Source organism: Erpetoichthys calabaricus, chromosome 1 (genome assembly GCF_900747795.2).
Source record: "Erpetoichthys calabaricus chromosome 1, fErpCal1.3, whole genome shotgun sequence".
NCBI classification, from domain to species: domain Eukaryota; kingdom Metazoa; phylum Chordata; class Cladistia; order Polypteriformes; family Polypteridae; genus Erpetoichthys; species Erpetoichthys calabaricus.
In genome coordinates, this window is record NC_041394.2 from 52,841,920 (window position 1) to 52,863,576 (window position 21,657).

Genomic DNA, 21,657 nt, shown 5'->3' on the forward strand with positions numbered 1-21,657 from the left:
TTTTCTGTGACCATCGTGTTGGAGGTAGCGGATTAAGAAAATGTTCATTAATGTGCCTGGTAACTTACCGTGGACTCAAGTTCAGTTTATTGTCTTGTGTACTGAATACGGCCGCAGCATTGCTTGGACCCGACTCTGTAATGGGGTACGGGACATAGACGGAAAAGAGTGAAAGCTGGATGGGCCAGCGAAGCTTTGTTTGCTTATTCAAATTGATCTCCTTTTTTTTATTTTCATCCCTATTTAAAAAAAAAAACTCTATTTCAGAAATGTGCCTTTATTTTGTCTCCTCGTTAACACGAATGACTCCTCGAAGTTGCTGTAAAGCGCCTAGAGCGGGGACCTCACGGGAATACCTGGAAGCGACGGCTGTTTAATCTCGAAGCCGCCAACCCGATCCTCCAACAAATGCGACTGTGTGCGCCGGGAGCGACGACTTAAGAAAGTAGCAGGGAATGCCCTGGAGACATAAACAAATAAAATAATGTCTCGTCGATAACCATGTTTAGTATATAGACAAGTTTCAAAATTAAAAACAAAAAAAGAACATGAATAAAAACTCACTCATGCATAAGGGCAACTTAACAGTCCACGCGGATTCTTCCGTGCCGCCGGTGCGCTGCGGTGCGCCGCTATCCCCGAATATCCAAGCCGAGCTGTTTTAGCAGGGGAAACGCGCGCCCGCCTTGTCGGTGGCATTCCACCTGTGGACAGAATTCATTTGCCGCCCGTGAGCTCGCTCGCTCGTTCTCTCTCTCTCTCTCTCTCTCTCTCGCTCGCTCTCTCTCTCTCTTTCTCTATCCTTCGCTCGCTCGCTCTCGTGTCCTGACTGCTCGGATGCGACTTCATTAGCCTATCTGTCCTCTCTCAGTCTGCTACCGAATGGATTAACTAGTAATTCAGCGAGACCGCCAAGTGGAAAGATCTGAGGAAACGCATCCTTTGCCACAGCATGGAACAAAAAACAGTGCGTGTTTTTACTCAAACAGAGGGGAAGAACTTTGTTCCTTTCAGGGAAATTTTAACCCTTGTGAGTCCAGCTGCTTGCTGCGCAACGAGTGCCATTGGCACTGGTGGACTTTTGCCTTCTCTACTCATCCTGTGAACGTGGCTAAATGGGAAAAGAAGAAGCTGATGAGGATCATAGAATAGAGGGTCAGGAACACTTACCATGGATGAATATGACCAACACTACCTGGTCACGGGATGGTAGTCTAGAGGATCGTTCAGGACTCACACTGCGTACCCTCACGGCTTGCCTCCTGGTCCTGCTCATCCTAAGTACGTTGTTGGGTAACACTCTGGTGTGTGCAGCTATCATTAAGTTTCGCCACCTGCGATCTAAGGTAACCAACTTCTTTGTCATCTCCTTGGCGGTGTCAGACCTTTTGGTAGCTGTTTTGGTCATGCCATGGAGAGCTGTCACTGAGGTGGCAGGATTTTGGCCATTTGGTAAGTTCTGTGATATCTGGGTGGCCTTTGACATCATGTGCTCCACAGCATCAATCCTCAACCTGTGCATTATTAGCGTTGATCGTTATTGGGCCATTGCTAGTCCATTCCGCTATGAACGCAAGATGACTCAACGGGTGGCTTTTGTTATGATTGGGGTCGCCTGGACCTTATCGATCCTAATCTCTTTCATTCCTGTGCAATTGAGCTGGCACAAAGCTGATGAGGGTTTGATTCCACAGGATGTACACCTGTCTCCTTCTATTGCCAACTCCACTCTTCAGGACAATTGTGATTCCAGTTTGAGTCGCACCTATGCCATCTCCTCTTCCTTGATCAGTTTCTACATCCCTGTGGCAATCATGATTGTAACTTATACCCGCATCTACCGGATTGCCCAGAGGCAGATTCGCCGCATCTCTTCTCTGGAGAGAGCAGTGGAGCACGCCCAGAGCTGCCAAGAAGCTAGTCTAAAGAGCTCTTTCAAGAAGGAGACCAAGGTGCTGAAAACACTCTCAATCATAATGGGTGTGTTCGTATGCTGCTGGCTGCCATTTTTTATCCTGAATTGCATGGTGCCCTTTTGTGATCCAGTGGTTCATGACATGAATCAGCTTCCTTGTGTGAGTCCAACCACTTTCAGCATCTTTGTATGGTTTGGTTGGGCTAACTCTACCTTAAACCCCATCATTTATGCTTTCAATGCTGACTTCCGCCGAGCTTTTGCCACCATCCTGGGTTGTGGCCGCCTCTGCTCAAGCAATGCCGTTGAGACAGTCAATTTCAGCAATGAGCTGGTGTCGTACCATCATGACACCACAAATCCTCGGGATGTAATGACGCTGAGTTACCCCCACCTGTTACCCCACGTGGTTAAGCAGCCAGCTGAGAATGAAGTCTCCTTTGACAAAGTCTCTCAGATTTCCCAGGCTTCCAATGCAGCAAATGAGGAGTATGAAAGGGAAAGTGAGTGTGCCAGCAGCTTGCCCGTGGTGGTGCATGCAGAGTGTGAGACTGACATCTCACTGGACAAAATTAACCCTTTCACACCCAATGGACTTTCTTGAATTAGGTGGATGCGAATTGGGGATCAGCGGTTGTAAAAGTGGATGGATGGATGAATTGGAGATCAGTGTTTGAGGCAAAATAATGAAAGACATCACCACATCAGTCATTGAAAGATGAGATAGAATGAAATCTTGTGGTCTACAAATGGTGACATATACAATTTCTCATGCCTTTGGATTGCAATAGCCTCTTAGAAACAAATCTGTGCTTTTCCTGGGAAGATGTTCCAGTGCATAAAGAAAACATTAAATTATGTAGCATTGAAAAGTGGGCTCGAGAGATCCTTAGAAGCTGTTAGGATGATCTGATGAATCGTACCACTTTCAGCTACTTTCAGCACTTAGCTCTTTCCCTTGATTTTGCTCTATGGATGTAAAGAAAAAAGAGCTTTGAAACTGAAGAAACCTGCAGGAACTTAGTTGTATGCATACACTGTCTGTGGGTTCGGAAAGAGAAGAACTTATTAGCAAGGAGAGATTTCTTAGGGGAATTGGTGCAGCAAGGGGATTACTCATCACATTGGCTTCAGCTGCCACCCGGAGTGCCTAGTCTTAAGTTTTGTTGTAATTTACATCATGGTATTTTATTTTACGTCATAAGATGCCAGCCGAATCATTCCACAAGTCTGGATTCTGCAGTTGGTTTAGTGTGTAACAAGCCTTTTTATCAAAAGCCCACTTTGATTGTCTGGTGTTGATAGTTTGTAAAATCTGGCTGGTGAAATCAGTTTTGGACTCTGCTGTAATGTAATATGTATGTCCTTCTTGTTTGGCAGACATGTTTATGACTATTAATTGAGTTGGAAGCTCTAAAGAACCATTGTGGTAGGTAGGTGTCTGTATTGCACCTTCCATTCTGTGATTCAGTGTCCCTGATAAGCAGAAAGCGCCCCAAGGATAATAATGTACAGTTGAAAAAAGGCCACATACATCCTCTTAATATGGAAGGTATAGGGACTAAAAAGTGTACTTTGTAAAAATATAGTATTTTAATAAACTATTAGAAGGTTTAGAGGATGTTTTGCAGCCAGTTATATTTCTCACAAGTCAGTGCACTTGGCAGATACATATATTCTGTCTTAAGTAACAATTTCATTTAGTAAATTATTATGAAAATCAGTATGTCAAGTGACCTGTGTTCAACTCTTGGTCCTGTCCCTGTCACATGTGAGTTTTGTCTGATTAATCCAGTTTCATGTCATTGCCCAAAGATGTTTATGTTCATTTAATTGGTGACTCTAAATTGACACAAGCTGTATGGATGAATGTGCTCCGTGACAAACTGCTGCTGGGATGGACTCTGCCTTCTGTGACCTTCTATTGAAAAAGGAATGTTTAGAAAATCAATCAATTGTGGACTTATATGTTAGATAATTGGCAAATAAAATATCATACACTGGCACTGTAAAGTTCATCAGTATATTAATGTTCTTTTTAAAATATCCTCCAACAATGTTTGATGACATACCATGTTTTATACAATTTATGTTACAGGCTGAACAGTGACGTAGTGGTTAGTGCTATTGTCTAATAGTTCCAGCACCAGTGTTGAAGTAGCAGGTTCTTCCTGTGCATGTAGGTTTTCACCCACTACTCCATTACATCCCACATGCAAGTTAGACTCACTAGTGAGCTTGAATTGACCAGGTTTTCGTGTGAGTGTTTTTAGATGCTGGTGGTGCAGGCTCCTAAGTCCTTGTATTAGATGAAGAGGATTAAGATAATAGATGAATAAGTATTGTGCAGCAACAGAGTCTGCTTGCATTCTTTCTGATGATTCTATTCAATCTGCACATTCTTTCTCCTTTCCTGTACTTAATAACAAACACACTATTGAGAGGAAGCTGATGGTGCTTGATAGGCAAAGACTGGACTCTATACACAGTGAGGAATTCTGACAACTGTTGCACTGTGTCATGGTTGAAATGAAAGAAAATGTCAGCAGCTAGATGTGCTGAGAGAGCACTATCTATAAAAGCATTCAAACAAGAAATCAAAATGCAAATGGCTGTAGGTTAGTAATTAAGAGAGTAAGTTTAGACAAATTCACTAAGCCAAAACAGACACCACAGTTAAACTGATGGCACTTGAGTACATCATACAATAGACCAAAAACTGTAGGCAACTGGGAATGACAGGCATGGAGAAAGACACCTATCATGTGAGGCCAAGACATTTAAATCGATGTGCCCGAAATCCTGATGTGACACCCACAGATGAAAGACATGCTGAATCCAAATTTGTAGGTTCCCTATTTGTTTCTACCTGGGTAGACTCGTCTTCAGTTCTTTTGAACCAGTGCTGGAAAGGATGAGTTCAGAAAATGAATGAATGAATGGAATGTAGTGTTTTGCAGCTCTCTGAGCTTTTCTATTGAGCACACTGTAACAATACATTAAATTGCCTAAATGCAGTATACAAAATATATTAGATTTACAAGTTGAATTATGATATTATTTGAAATGGTCCAAATGTTCAAGCAGTGTCTCAGTGGTTAGTGGTTCAGTGTCTCTTTTTCAGGAGGCAGGAATCAAATACCAGTATAATCTGTATAATATTCTTCTTGAGAATGAGCATTCATTTACCTAATAAAGCACTTTTTGGTCATAGTACACAATGTCTTATGTATAAATATCTAATAATCTATTCACTAAATGCATACATTACCCTTTCCAAATATGTGGGTGAAGTTTTCAAAGCCATATTAATTAAAAGTATCTAAAGGTCTGAGAAATACAGCAGATAACAATGATTGGGACATAGGTGAGGTAATCATGGTAATAGTAATATGGCATTGCTTAAACAGCTTTTAATCCTGTGAAGCATGGAGAGATGTCTCCTATTAGGTCACACACAGCAACAAGGAAACATGACAAGCACATTAGTTACTGTACTGGGAGCCTGAGAGTTCCCCAAACCCCACACTTCTTACACTTTAGCGCTTTTATGGCTAAAAACCTATAATCTCTCCAATGGCATAAAATGCATCTCTGCTGGTGTAATTCTCATTGGGAGCCCCTTTCCTCTTTTTTGATTTCCTTGCGTATTAACTACTTTGCTGTCCAAGAAGTGCTTTTACAGATACAGTAATTCGTATTTCTGCAGATTCAGCTCTCAAAGAGGTGCCATCAGGTGAGTTTTGGTCCCCACAGAAGTGTCTTTTAATGTTGGACTTGGGCAGAGGCTGCCAACCTCACCCCTCACCAAGTATTTCAGCACATGCTTATGATTTCAGGTACTTCTCAATATGTCTTAATACATGCCAAAGAAAATGCCTGCTTCACTAGATCACTTTTAAGTGTTTTTTTTCAGGGTGACATTAGCTATTTATATGTAAATTAAAATTTTAAAATAATAATAAATTGAACCCTGAAATCCTGCATTACATTAAACAAATGTAAAAAAGGGATGGATTTATGAACTGATATAGTGGGCTGTATTTATATAAGGAGCACAGCTATTCCAAATTGGGCACATGTGTTTACTGGTGTTTTAAAATAAAAGATTTCAGGAAAAATCTAGTACTATGTAAAATGTTAGCCATTGAATAACAACCTATTGTATTGTGTACATGCTTTACCTGTTTATGGCTGTATGAAGGGACTGCTAGACCATCAGAATGAATCCAAAAACAGAGCTGCACCAGTGATCTTGAACTGTTAAGCCAATTCAATCTCCTGAAGGGCAAAGCCCACCCCTAAAGCCTACTGCCTCTCCTGTCCTCCTGCCCTGACTGTCTCATCAACCCTAAACAAAGTCACTTCTGCAACTCCATGAATTTCATACAAGCTTGCTTCTTATTAAAGATTAAAGAGCGGTTTGCTGTACACATTTCCTGCTGGTGAAAAAAAATGGAGCTTGCCTGAATGAAAATCCTCATGAGCTTTGGAAAGCTCATGTGGGGAGGGTGTTGTGCAGAGGCCAGTCCACTTTCTGTTTGATCTTCTGACAATATGATTTGATAAATATATGGGAGGAGGGGTGGGTTTATACCTGTGTCCATAATGTGTCACACAACAAGCTATATTCCCAGCCTTTCTGCAGCACTTACTTTTTCATAATGTCCCCTGACCGTTATGTATTAATTTAATTTCTTCCTTTATATGTTTCTAAGTCCATATGAAAGTTCATATTTGTTCTGGTAACAATACTAACATAGAATCTTTAACAGATTTGCTTAATTTTCACAATAAGCACCACGATACTCTGTTGGAATTCTCATTGTTACCTTCCGGGTCATGAGGTGACATTTTAAAATGGTTTCATACTTAAGTGGGAGTCGGAGAACACCTGCTGAAAGATGCTGTGGCTGATAGGAGCTCTACTGTGGTAGGGCTTGGCAAAACAAAGAAAATTAGACTAAATATGTGGTAATACCCATAACAAGATGAAGACATACAGTGCCACTCAAGTAATGTTTCTACTGCTTAGCACCTTCCACAAAAAGTATCAAGACAAGGTGCTTTACAAAGCAAAGCAAACAACAATGTGAAACAAAATGGAGTATAGTGAAGTGTGCCAAGAGTTTATTGTAGGATGGGCAGGTTTCCCATCTAAGGTTGGTATAGGCCTCCAGACCCTGCCTGACCTAGTAATGGGTTACACTGACTTAGGGGGCACTGTGGCTTTGGAATTTAATCCCTCAGGTTATGGGTTCAAATCTTGCTTATGTGATCATGAGCAAGTAACTTTACCTGTCTGTTTAATCTGAAATAGAAATGTAACCAATTGCATCTCATACGTTGTTAGTTGCCTTGGATAAAGGGGTCAGTCTAATAGTAGCAGAGGAAAATGGATGAATGGATAGCCTTGGGAGACTTCATTCACTCTCACCTAAGTTCACTTTCACTTTCAAAGATTGCATGCAAAATTTTAAACATGTTACTAGAAACATGTTAAAACCTTGGGAGATACAGGTGTTTATCTATTATAAAATAATCAAGGTTTTTGGGTTTATTAAGCCATGTGAAATTAAAAAAAAAATTTTATGTTGATATGTGATTCATACAGAGCCTTCAGTTTCCTGCCCACATCCCAAAGACTTGCTTTTAGGCTAATTGGCGACTCATGGTACATCAGATGCAGGGCAGGAACCAACCATGAAAAAGGCACCTTGCATGAATGTCATTTGTTTGTTTTTTTTTTGCTATAAATCAATTATATTAATCTATGAATATTATAGCAATTGTTTTGGTGGCATTAGCTTCACTTAATGTAATTAGTAGTAACATCATGAATGCCTGCTATAATTTAGAGGAACAAGAGGAAGGAATATATCAGGTATGTTGATTTCTATTTCCTTTTAATTAAAAATGAAGTTCTGTGTTTTAATAAATTCTTATTTATCATGGCACTGGAGATTGACAATGTGTTGCATATTAGTAGGATGTGCAAGTTAAATTTCTACTGTACTGTGAATATGTGACAATGCTAAAACTACTTGTATTACCACTACTAGTACTACTACATTGGTCAAAGAGTTATGGGTTTGTTTATGAGTGTGCCATGCAATTGACCAGTATCCCATCAATAGTGGGTTCCTGCTTGCTCTCACAGTTTCTAGCTCCCATATTGGAATAAACAGTTTCAGAAAATGAATACAAAATTGCCCTCTTATGTGTCCCTTCCAGGACTGGTTTCTTCTTGGCACCCCATGTTGCAGGGATTGGCTCTGGCCAGAAGCCATGCCACCTGCATTTCAGAACAGGAAATCCACCTGATGCTAAACATGATTGTACCCAGCCAGTACTTGGATTGGAGACCACCTAAGAAAAGCTTGAGTTGCCTGAGTGTTTTTAAGGACAGCAGGGGGCACTTACCCTATGGCCTGAGTGTGAATCTCAATGCCCCAGTGCAGTGATAGGGACTGGTGCTGTTTTTCGGATGATATGTAATACTAAGGTTCTGACTCTCTGTGGTCATAAAAGATTATTGGTCTTCTTTCAAAAATAGTAGTGTGTTTTCCGATGTCTTCGTAAACTGCCCACCTCGTCCTGGTCATTCTAGCTCTCTAATCATCATCTGTCCCTTATTAGCTATCTTACTCACCCCTTCAGCACCTAATAACTAAAGTATGGTGAGTGCAAAACTCGCTGCCATTGCAGGTGCATGCTACACATTGATGGTGGTGAAAGTGGCTCCACACTCTCAATGTAAACTGCTTTGAGTGGTTAAATGAGCACTTTATTCATGTAATTAATTGTTATTACCTTGAGATCCTGAAATTGAAGGGGTCGAGGTCTTAAAATGGATGGACAGAACATTTTTTTTATAATAGTTTGTTGATACAGTGATGTTGTAATTTGTTTTTTTAACATGATTAACAGGTAATAAAAATATGATTCTATTCAACAGGCTTAAAACATCTTTCCTTTGCAGAGAATTTTTAGTATTTTTTAAATTAATCTTTGAGTATTATTTATAAGCGGTTTAGTTGTTAATCTTACTGCCTCATAATTCCAGGAGTCAGGCTGTCAAAATGCCAGCCTTGCCACAGTGTCTATGGACTTTATATGTTCTCTACGTGTCCATTCGAGTTTTTCCGGGCACACTGGTTTCCTCCAGTATTCCAAGTACATAAGCATTAGAGTAATTGTTATTGTAGCTGCTGTGTAATTAGGCCAAATGTCACAGCCATTCCTGAATCCTTAACGTATTCCAGGGTGAATTCACATCTAATGAGGCATCAGTCTATTCCTGCACATAAAATAGACCCCCTTCCATGACCTCCCCCCATTTTAGTTACACTTCTGTGCACATAGAAAACAATTTAGCCTTTCTAGCCATTCAAACAGCTTCATTAATCTCTTTACTCAGTGGGACATATGTAATATGCTCTCAACATTGCCACTATTTAATAACTTGAATGTCTTTTATTCAGTGCACACGTGCTATCTATCCCTTTGGGTAAACATCAACAGTTTGACATTTTTTTAATTAATTAAGTAGCTCAGTTCATAATCCATTAGAGAGCTAAGGCTGGAATGGAAGGCAATAGTTGCTGAAGCCATCATGGAGCTGAGTTCGGACAGAAGTTGAGAGAAGTAAAAAAATGCTACTGTGCTGGCCAGCTCTTCTAAATTGTGGGCGCTTAGTGATCCAATACTTTAGACATAAGGTATGCTAAATACAGTGCATCCGGAAAGTATTCACAGCGCATCACTTTTTCCACATTTTGTTATGTTACAGCCTTTTTCCAAAATGGATTAAATTCATTTTTTTCCTCAGAATTCTACACACAATACCCCATAATGACAACGTGAAAAACGTTTACTTGAGGTTTTTGCAAATTTATTAAAAATAAAAAATTGAGAAAGCACAAGTACATAAGTATTCACAGCCTTTGCCGTGAAGCTCGAAATTGAGCTCAGGTGCATCCTGTTTCCCCTGATCATCCTTGAGATGTTTCTGCAGCTTAATTGGAGTCCGCCTGTGGTAAATTCAGTTGACTGGACATGATTTGGAAAGGCACACACCTGTCTATATAAGGTCCCACAGTTGACAGTTCATGTCGGAGCACAAACCAAGCATGAAGTGAAAGGAATTGTCTGTAGACCTCCGAAACAGGATTGTCTCGAGGCACAAATCTGGGGAAGGTTACAGAAAAATTTCTGCTGCTTTGAAGGTCCCAATGAGCACAGTGGCCTCCATCATCTGTAAGTGGAAGAAGTTTGAAACCACCAGGACTCTTCCTAGATCTGGCCGGCCATCTAAACTGAGCGATCGGGGGAGAAGGGCCTTAGTCAGGGATGTGACCAAGAACCCGATGGTCTCTCTGTCAGAGCTCCAGAGGTCCTCTGTGAAGAGAGGAGAACCTTCCAGAAGGACAACCATCTCTGCAGCAATCCACCAATCAGGCCTGTATGGTAGAGTGGCCAGACGGAAGCCACTCCTTAGTAAAAGGCACATGGCAGCCCGCCTGGAGTTTGCCAAAAGGCACCTGAAGGACTCTCAGACTATGAGAAAGAAAATTCTCTGGTCTGATGAGACAAAGATTGAAGTCTTTGGTGTGAATGCTAGGCATCACATTTGGAGGAAACCTGGCACCATCCCTACAGTGAAGCATGGTGGTGGCAGTATCATGCTGTGGGGATGTTTTTCAGCGGCAGGGACTGGGAGACTAGTCAGGATAAAGGGAAAGATGACAGCAGCAATGTACAGAGACATCCTGGATGAAAACCTGCTCCAGAGCGCTCTTGACCTCAGACTGGGGCGACGGTTCATCTTTCAGCAGGACAACGACCCTAAGCACACAGCCAAGATATGAAAGCAGTGGCTTCAGGACAACTCTATAAATGTCCTTGAGTGGCCTAGCCATATCCCAGACTTGAATCTGATTGAACATCTCTGGAGAGATCTTAAAATGGCTGTGCACCAACGCTTCCCATCCAACCTGATGGAGCTTGAGAGGTGCTGCAAAGAGGAATGGGCGAAACTGGCCAAGGATAGGTGTGCCAAGCTTGTGGCATCATATTCAACAAGACTTGAGGCTGTAATTGCTGCCAAAGGTGCATCGACAAAGTATTGAGCAAATGCTGTGAATACTTATGTACATGTGATTTCTCAGTTTTTTTATTTTTAATAAATTTGCAAACACCTCAAGTAAACTTTTTTCATGTTGTCATTATGGGGTGTTGTGTGCAGAATTCTGAGGAAAAAAAATGAATTTAATCCATTTTGGAATAAGGCTGTAACATAACAAAAGGCAGGTTAGGTGGATTGGTGATTCTAAATTGGCCCTAGTGTATGCTTGGTGTGTGGGTGTGTTTGTGTGTGTCCTGCGGTGGGTTGGCACCCTGCCCAGGATTGGTTCCCTGCCTTGTGCCCTGTGTTGGCTGCGATTGGCTCCAGCAGACCCCCGTGACCATGTGTTCGGATTCAGCGGGTTGGAAAATGGATGGATGGATGGATGGATGGAAAAAGTGATGCACTGTGAATACTTTCCGGATGCACTGTACTTTAGACCCTTTGCAGTTTCATTAGCAAGCCAGCTTTTTATGTGTTGTATTAGTTTTTTTTTTTCACTCTTGATAGATAGATAGATAGATAGATAGATAGATAGATAGATAGATAGATAGATAGATAGATAGATAGATAGATAGATAGATAGATAGATAGATAGATAGATAGATAGATAGATAGATAGATAGATAGATAGATAGATAGATAGATAGATAGATAGATAGATATTTTATTAATGCCAAGGGGAAATTCACATACTCCAGCAGCAGCATACTGATACAAAAACAATATTAAATTAAAGAGTAATAAAAATGCAGGTATAACAGACAATAACTTTGTATAATGTTAACATTTACCCCCCCGGGTGGAATTGAAGAGTCGCATAGTTTGGGAGAGGAACGATCTCCTCAGTCTGTCAGTGGAGCAGGACGGTGACAGCAGTATGTCACTGAAGCTGCTCCTCTGTCTGGAGATGACACTGTTTAGTGGATGCAGTGGATTCTCCATGATTTATAGGAGCCTGCTCAGTGTCCGTTGCTCTGCCACGGATGTCAAACTGTCCAGCTCCATGCCTACAATAGAGCCTGCCTTCCTCACCAGTTTGTCCATGCGTGAGGCGTCCTTCTTCTTAATGCTGCCTCCCCAGCACACCACCGCGTAGAAGAGGGCGCTCGCCACAACCATCTGATAGAGCATCTGCAGCATCTTACTGCAGATGTTGAAGGACGCCAGCCTTCTAAGGAAGTATAACCGGCTCTGTCCTCTCTTGCACGGAGAATCAGTATTGGCAGTCCAGTCCAATTTATCATCCAGCTGCACTCCCAGGTATTTATAGGTCTGCACCCTCTGCACACAGTGATAATCACGGGGTCAAGGAGGGGCCTGGGTCTCCTAAAATCCACCACCAGCTCCTTGGTTTTGCTGGTGTTCAGGTGTAGGTGGTTTGAGTCACACCATTTAACAAAGTCCTTGATGAGGTTTCTATACTCCTCCTCCTGCCCACTCCTGATGCAGCCCACGATAACAGTGTCGTCAGCGAACTTTTGCACGTGGCAGGACTCCGAGTTGTATTGGAAGTCCGATGTATATAGGCTGAACAGGACCGGAACTATCCACCTTATTTATATGATGAGGAAAGCAAGGAAACTTCACAAAGTCCTTGTCCCACTGCAGACTGATTTTCTGTGGTAGCTTTCATTAATATAATCTTAGAAAGTTGTGGCACACTCTCATGAATACTGGTCATGTAGTGTGATATTCCCAGCAACTCAGTCATGTCAGTCTGTGACTCCCCATGGTTAGATTTTGTCTTAACTCACAGGGGTGGTCTTCTGTGTGTGTTAGAATTAGCTAGCAATGAGTACTCAACCTGACATGCAATGCCACAAAGGAAAAAAGGAATCTGGGTTTTTTGAACTATGAAAGCAGAAGACATTTTCATCTGCTCAGTGTGTCATGTTTGTCATGCCATGACTGAATGGGCAAAGAAAAAAGATGGGCAGAGACTGAGGCTGAACTCGCCATAAATGCCAAACATTTACACAGTAATTGGCACTGTCAGGCAAGACGTCAATTGGCTGACAAAATACAGTGAACCACTGATACTTTGGAGGGTTGAGAAGTCATGTATTCACCACCCTCTATGATTCCCAGTCATGTAATCTGACATCTTCATTACGATATGCTCCCCCCCCCAAAAAAAAAAAAACCTTGTAGCAAATGGAAGAGAGCAATCCTCCCTCCAAGTAGGTTGGTTGTGCAATTGGTGTCAAAAATGGGGTAAATGCAGTACACACAACAGAAAACAAGCTACACTCCAAACTGAACAACAGACTTCGCCGATTTATGGTCATAACAAATGAGTCTGGTGTTGCTATAGTTCAGTGTTAGTGTTGTTGCCAGACATAACCATTTGCCCTAGGTTTTAATTCTGTACCCAGTTATTGTTTGTGTGAAGTCTGCACTCTGTCACATTGTCTCCAGGAATTTATTTATTTATTTATTTATTTTTAATTTTATTGATTTTTATTGTAATCATTCCATTCAAATAGATACATTTTTACAAAAAATAGGATTGAAAACAAATTAACCCCCATCCCTGAGAAAGGTAACATGGCCAACGGAGTAAAACTTAAAGCTAGTAAAAATAAATAAATTGATGAGTTTAATAGGCAGATAAAGATAAATAGAGAAGAAAAAGAAATGGAAAGAGAATGTGTTTCCTCAGTGCTTTAAGAGCTTATTCTAAGATGTTATTGATTAGATCCTGCCAGGTTTTGAAAAAGTTCTGCACAGATCCTCTAAGTGAGAATCTGATTTTTTCCAATTTCAAATAGTATATAACATTAGTTACCCACTGACTTAAAAGAGGAGAGTTAGGATTCTTCCAGTTTAGCAAAATAAGTCTGCGTGCCAATAGTGTAGTGAAGGCAATCACAGTTGGTTTGTCCTTCTCCACTTTAAGCCCCTCTGTGAGCCCACCAAACACAGCTGTTAATGGGTTAGACGGTACTGGGACACCAAGGCTGTCTGAAAGGCATCTAAAGATTTTGGTCCAGAATGATGTTAATTTGGTGCTGGCCCAAAACATGTGACCCAGTGAGTCTGGAGCTTGATTGCAGCATTCGCAGGTTGGATCTTGGCCTGGAAACATTTAGGACAATTTTAAATGAGACAGATGTGCTCCATATATAATTTTGAGTTGAATAATTGTATGCTTTGCGCATATGGAGCTCGAGTGAGTTCTCTGCATTGCTACCTTCCACTCCTTTTCTGATATGTGAGTGAGAGATCCTTTTCCCATTGTCCTCTTAGATCTTTGAAAGGGAAGGACTGTAAAATAATTTTATATATTGCAGAATTGCTGTCTGAGTCCTCGAAACTGAGCAATATTTTTTCCAGCGTAGAGGAAGGTGGAGATGAGGAAAATTGGGCAGGTTCTGTTTAACAAAGTTTCTAATTTGAAGAAAGTGAAAGAAATGTGGAATGTATTGATCATAGGATGCAAAGATGTTGTCTATATAAAGATCTCTAAGCAATTTAATTGCAAATGTTTTCCAGATATTAAAAACTGCATATGTTTGCGAGGGTTGAAAAAGGTGGTTCTCATGCAGAGGTGCCACTGATAAAAGATTCTCCATCTTAAAAATGCTTTCTACATTTTTTCCATATTCTGAGTGAGTGAAGCACAATTGGGTTGTTAGTGTATTAGTGATAACTTCCATTTATTGGGGCACAAAGCAGTGAATATAAAGGAGTACTGCAGGATTTTATTTCTATTGCTGACCACAAGCCTGTGTATGTTCATCTATTTGTGTCCAAGTTTTTACAGCTTGTATGTTTGCTGGGATTTACACTCTGTACGCCTGTTTTCCACCCACATCCCAAACATATGCATGATAGGTGGATTGATGATTTTAATTGACTGTAGTGTGAGCACCTCCAAATCCGAGACCATGGTCCTCAGCCGGAAAAGGGTGGAGTGCCCTCTCAGGGTTGGTAGCGAGATCCTGCCCCAAGTGGAGGAGTTCAAGTATCTCGGGGTCTTGTTCACGAGTGAGGGAAGAATGGAGCGTGAGATTGACAGGCGGATCGGTGCGGCATCCGCAGTAATGCGGGCGCTGCATCGGTCTGTCGTGGTGAAAAAGGAGCTGAGCCACAAGGCGAAGCTCTCAATTTACCAGTCGATCTATGTTCCTACCCTCACCTATGGTCATGAACTATGGGCAGTGACCGAAAGAACGAGATCGCGAATACAAGCGGCTGAAATGAGTTTCCTCCGCAAGGTGTCTGGGCTTTCCCTTAAAGATAGGGTGAGAAGCTCAGTCATCCGGGAGGGGCTCAGAGTAGAGCCACTGCTCCTCCGCATCGAGAGGAGTCAGATGAGGTGGCTCGGGCATCTGATCAGGATGCCTCCTGGACGCCTCCCTGGTGAGGTGTTCCGGGCACGTCTAACCGGGAGGAGGCCCCGGGGAAGACCCAGGACACATTAGAGGGACTATGTCTCTCGACTGGCCTGGGAACGCCTTGGGATTCTCCCGGAAGAGCTAGAAGAAGTGGCCGGGGAGAGGGAAGTCTGGGCATCTCTGGTCAAGCTGCTGCCCCCGCGACCCGACCTCGGATAAGCGGGAGACAATGGATGGATGGATGGATGTAGTGTGAGTGACGGTAGCAGTGTGCACCAAGGTTATTATAGTTAATGAAAACTAAAATCAAATCTGAAACTATTATTAAAAAACATGTTAGTAAACTGAAATAAAATAATTAACAAAACCGAAATGAAAAACTAAAACTAAACGAAACTATTAAAGTAGCTGGAAAAACTAACTGAAATAAAATAATAATTTACTAAAAATATTTTAGTTTTCATTTTTGAATGAATATTCTTGCCGTTAGTCTTTAACCCTTGTAACTTTTAACTGCAAAACAAAGTCATCCACCACGAGCCGCCTGCATGTATTCATCCAGTGAACGGCGGCTGATGACTGAGGGTGGCTGTTCACACAGCATTTGCGGTGACAGAGTGAGCTGAATACGCGCGTAAAGCGTGTGGACTACAAAGCGATTTACTGTGCTGCCTATCTTTGCGCTTGTTGTATATCAAGATGTAATTCAAACGGCTGAAATCGTAATGTGCTGCTCTAACAAAACCTTTACCGTACAGACAGAAAAATCCCGAGGTTCAGTTTATTTCTGAGGTCCCAGCGTTTTGTTGACGATAATTCACCTGCCACTTCACACAGGAGAAATCCTTTTTGAAAATAAAACGGCACTGATCGAGAGACTGACTAGGTCATCATCAAAAAAGCCGTTTAACAACGAAGCGATACAAACCATGTAAAATTCCTGAGTTGGCAATGTCTCTATTGAACTACAGGTAGGCGAAGAGATTCTGCCAACTGGTGAAAAAGTAAAGATACTAATGTATTTTTGTATTTATGCTATATTTATTAATTTATCTTTTTTAGTTTATATTCACAGCTCAAAATACCTGATATTGTGAAAATAATCCAGTAGCAGAATTTTGTTTTAAAATATTTGTTCCTCTTTTTTAAAAATTTCTTAAAACAGATAGTTGAAATATCATATTCTTTTTGTTCTTAATATCAGCCATATCATGCATATTGCAAGCCAGGGATTTTTCCTGCCTTGCATCCAGACCTGCTGGGGTAGGCTCCAGGTTCCTGTGATCCTGCTCTGGAGAAACAGGTTTAGATAATGTATATATTACTCCTAATCTCAGATGCTGTCTCTGTCGTTTTGTGCCCATCCATACTCTGATTACCTGCTGTTGCTCTACTCTTTATGGGATTACTGTTCTTATGTGTGGGCTATTGAAGTCTTCTGTCTGATTGAGACACAATACTAAACTCCATAGTAGCTCTTTAGCCATAATTACTAAAACTGAAACGAATAGATATAAAAATAAAATAGAAATGTCTTTGTGGAACAGAAACTAAATTAAAACTAATGAAGGAAAACTAAAACTAAACTGAATTTCCAAGTAAAGTCAGAAAAAATATAGAAATAAAAACTAATATAAAAAAAAGCCAAACTATAATAACCTTGGTGTGCAAATGTATATGCGTTGATGGACTGATGCCATGTCCACAGCTCTTTCTTGCCTTGTATCCAGTGCTGCCAATACAGGCTCCTGCCCATAGCCTTAAGTTAGAGTAAGTGGGTCCGAGAGAATATGAATGTATTTTTGTGAAGTCTTTTAATGAGCACAATTTTTACAAAAAGATCTTTAGTTGAAAATCCTGTGATCTTCCCACGAACTAGTGAAATGAGTATAAATGAATGAGAAAGAGCACAAGCAAAAAGCAGTGGTGTAGAAATAACCAAACTTAGTAGAAATGTGCCAGGATGTGCCAACATTACACCAGTAATAGGAAGAAGTAGGGCAAAAGTGAATAATCTGTGATAAATAAGAGGAAATATGAATGAGTGATACACAGAAAGTGTGTGAGGGTGTTATATAATATAAGAGGTGCACATTCATTGGGAAATAAATAAGAATGTGTGTGAAACCTAAAATAGCCTGGGGTCAGAAAGTACTTGCATCAGTAAACACTGCAGTATAATGATGTACCATTCAGGACTGCTTTCTGCCTTGCCTCTATTGATGCCAAGATAGGCTCTTTCATCCTGTGACCTTGAGCTGAATAACCATGTTTCAGAAAATGGATAGGTGGATGTGTATGACATGCCATGGGATTAAGAATATGGAAACAGCCAAATGTACTGTGCATGAGTGGAAGAAGTAACTGGTGGACATACAGGAGGGATGTGTAAAAAGCAGGGCATGAATAAAGGGACTGTGATGGGAAAGGCAGAAAAGAGAGTGGTAGGCTATTAAACTAAGTATCATATTGGCTTAGATCATATGAAAGTTTTTTTAAGAAAGTGAGTATAAGAAGAACCCACCGAAGTGATCAAATGGACTGGAGATACTGAACTGAGTAAAGGAGAAGATTGGTTATATTTACATGTTTAGTAAAGTTCGTGAGACACAATAAGTAAATGAGAATGGTAGAGCATAGACAAGGAGAAAAAGGGAGAGATGGACTGTTAAATTAATACAAAACTTCATTTGATAAATGGCTATGGTGTGTGGCATAATAACTAAAGTTTTGGATTTTGGACTTCAAACCCTGAGGTTGTGAGTTCAAATCACACTACTGGCACAGTGTGACCTTGAGCAAGTCACTTCACCTGTCTGGGCTCCAACTGGGAGAAACAAAAGAAATGTAATCTATTGTATCTCAGATGTTATAAATCGCCTTGGATTAAGGCATTGGCCAAATAAATAAATAACACTAGAAAGACCTTTAGAAAGAGATATGATAAAAACCGCTGAATAACAGAAATGGACTGTTTATACTTAATGGAATAGTAGAATGGGCTCAAAGGAGTAGTAAAAATTGAATAATACTCTTAGTAGGTGAAAATAGGAATTGGAAGGAATATGAGCACAGAAACTATTTTAACATTCTGAATTGACAATCAAGTACAAGTGGTGGATGGGACATGTTCTCAACAGTTCACTTCTTCTTCTCCTTTCCACACAAATATTTCTCACTCATTTTAATTGTCTTTCTTCAGGAGATATTCACATACTTCATCATCCCATTGACTGAAGCTATTCCAGAAGCATGGGATGAAATGCAAAAACCATCTTTGGATAAACTGGGGACACTCACACTCACACCTGTCCAATTATGAATTATCATTTAATTTAGCATTCAAGATGGTGGAATTAAAGGGAAACCAAAATAGCCAAAGAAAAAAACACCCAGACATGAGAAACATGTGCAAAGCCCGCACACTTAATCACCAGAGTTCAAACCGAGTATGCTGGATATGTGAACTACCAGCTCTAACCACTGAGCCACTGCAGTGCCCTCAAGAGATTGCTAGAAATTCTCAACACAGTTGTTAGAGCCTTGACTCAAACCAAACACAGCCATGACTGTTGATCCCACCTGGCTCATCCACATTGGCTTCCAATCAGAAACTAAACTGTATATTGTCGTAAATTAACAAGAATTCCACAACGGAAAAGAGTTGGGGACTGTCCCCGTATAATTTCTAAAAAAGTAAAGAAATAAATGCGAAATAAGGATCAAAATACTTTAAATATTAATTGACAAATGAAAAATACAGTCATGGCATTTGTATACTGGAGAAAAATGGCGGGTGGAAATGATGTGGCAGGAGATGACATTGTAATTGCAAGATGGATGTGACATCATCAAAAGGAGCCCAGAAGTGATGTTATGGTGGAAGTGATGGCATCTTCAGGAGACCAGACGTGACATCATCAAGATGGAGTCGGAAGTGACGTCATCACGATGGAGCCTGAAGTGATGTCATCATTGGGAGCCAGAAGAGGAAGTGATGCTTGGCGGCCATCTTGCAAACCCAGAAGTGTGCGTGGTAAGTTATTTTTCTTCTTTTGGTCTGATGATAAAGAGAGAGAGGTGTTAGTACCGTGAATCATCCTTTGGTCTCGCGATGTTTCACTCATCTCAGGACTTGTTGACTGCCGCCTAAGCGTACGTGTGTTGCAATATCAAAGTGCTATTATCACCCCAGGATTCTTGCCTAATACTGGTTTTCCAGTAATACCTGTTGACCAGTTTAGACCTTATTACTCTTGTTTCCTCTCTTCCTCTAAACCTCACTACACAACTTCTGGTTGTTGTAGTTATTGTTCATTAAATTTTATGGCTCCTTTTCTCTCAACTACTCCCCGTAATCTGTTCACAAGGCACCACTAACAGCTAGTTAATCCTAGCTAAAAATGCTGTTCTTCAAACCTGTATTCTAAAACTGTTCTTCCATCATTCACTCTTTTAAATGGACTCATGTTCGTTTCACTGAGTTTCAGCCACTCTAGGTTCAACTGCTTTATTTTTTTTCCACAGTATTTTTGTTTTTATTCTTGATGAAATGTTCTTTCCATACTCCTCCATGTGCTTGTGGGTAAAGTATTTCACAAGAGGGCAAATACTCCCTGAAACAAAGAGTATCAACACCTCAAAAGGGACATCACCTAATATCAGCCCAGGAGATGGTGTCACTAATGGTAACTTCTCCTTCACCCGCAGCTCAGAGAAGACAACTAGTGGGAGCACCCAACCCAAGCTGTGATGTCCAGAGCAGGTCCCATGTCTTCCGGTCAGGACACCATAAAACCAGTCGGCCTCGAAAGATGGTGTCTCATTCGCGACCAGCTGTCAATACTGAAAGAGCTTCCATTTGAGAACAGAGAGGGTGTAAAAGAGAACTCTGTGCAGGCTCGTTTTCTGCCTACCCATCTTTTCTGTTGTGCCACACTTTTGTATTTTATTTTATTTTTTGCTTATTACAGGGTTACTACCCTATCAACTTCTGCCTTGCCTTGCCCTGGTCTGTCTGCTGGTCACATGTTGCATAGTTGGAAGGATAAGTGACCCAGCAGACCTTGATAAAGTGGTATAACAGTTTCCAGGGAAGATCATGCAGCTACAGCTGCAAATTACAGCTCATCAGACAGAGCTCGCCAAATTGGAGGACTGGCAAGACACAGCTGATGTGCAATGATTGGGAGTAGCACATGGAGATGACACAATGTGCCCAAGACCAGCACTACAGCCGGTGGATCAGCATCCACAAGTTCCACCCTGGCCATATAGTTATGGTTCTTGTACCCATTTCCCACTACAAACTCCTTTTGTATAGACAGCTGAGAGTCCCCATCATTTTCTGAGCTGAAAATAAAGAGGATGCTGGTTCTAGGGGCTTGAGGACAATCATAGCCCCTGGTGTAGCCCCATTCATTCCCAAGCATGATGGGGGTTGATGCTTTTGCAATGACTTCCTTCAGGTCAACCAGGTCTTCTGTATTGATGCTCATCTCATGCCGATGGAGTACCTGGGAAGTGTCTGGTTCTTGCCCATGCTTGAAATGACAAAAGGCTATTGGCAGATCCCAATGACTAACTTGGCCAAGGAAAAAGTCATGTTTAGAACCCCCAGTGGACACTAGCAGTACTGCACCCTACTCTTTAAGTTACATGGGGTCCCATATAGTAGTCATATACAGTATTCCAGCACCTGGGAAAAGAATGTACAGCAAGCCCTGGCCATTCTCTGCACCATCTGCAATGCTGGCCTATGGATTAACCTCCCAAAGTGTGTTTTGAGGCTGAGTGAGGCTAAGTATTTGGGGCATGTTGTGAGCAGGAGAGTCAAACCGCAGTGTTCCAAAATTGATGCCGTTCACAAACTAAAAGGTCATGAAACATGGTGTTTTGAAATGTGGGCGAGTTGGTAAGCCACCCTACCAGATAATTAATCATGTGATAGAGAAAGCTGTGTATTCCCATTCAACAGATGGTTTACAGACAAATAAAACACACTTTCTAATAAAAACTCAGGAAGATGTGAGATCAGCTGAATGTCAACTATTTTAACATGCAAGTCTTATATCTCCCAGTAATAAAAGTCTTTATGGGCACTTGTTTCTCTAATGCAAACAGCCTTTCCCAGGTTGAGGTGCTTCTGACTGTGAGATCCATGAGAAAGGTAATGTCTCTGCCCCTCTATAAAAAAGATGTCCTTAAATTTAATCAAATTTGAGAATGTGGAAAGAAAGTTTAATAAATGTCACTTCCCTGTTTCATTTGTT

The 21,657-nt window shown here is 41.1% G+C and overlaps 1 protein-coding gene across 1 annotated transcript; it reads left to right on the plus strand.

Moving 5' to 3' along the window:
- The first annotated feature begins 1,092 nt into the window (after positions 1 to 1,092).
- LOC114648949 (D(1) dopamine receptor-like) lies at positions 1,093 to 2,590 on the plus strand. The gene has a single exon (XM_028798688.2). The coding sequence runs from the start codon at positions 1,116 to 1,118 to the stop codon at positions 2,517 to 2,519; it is 1,404 nt and encodes a 467-aa protein (XP_028654521.2). The 5' UTR covers positions 1,093 to 1,115; the 3' UTR covers positions 2,520 to 2,590.
- Positions 2,591 to 21,657: the final 19,067 nt, after the last annotated feature.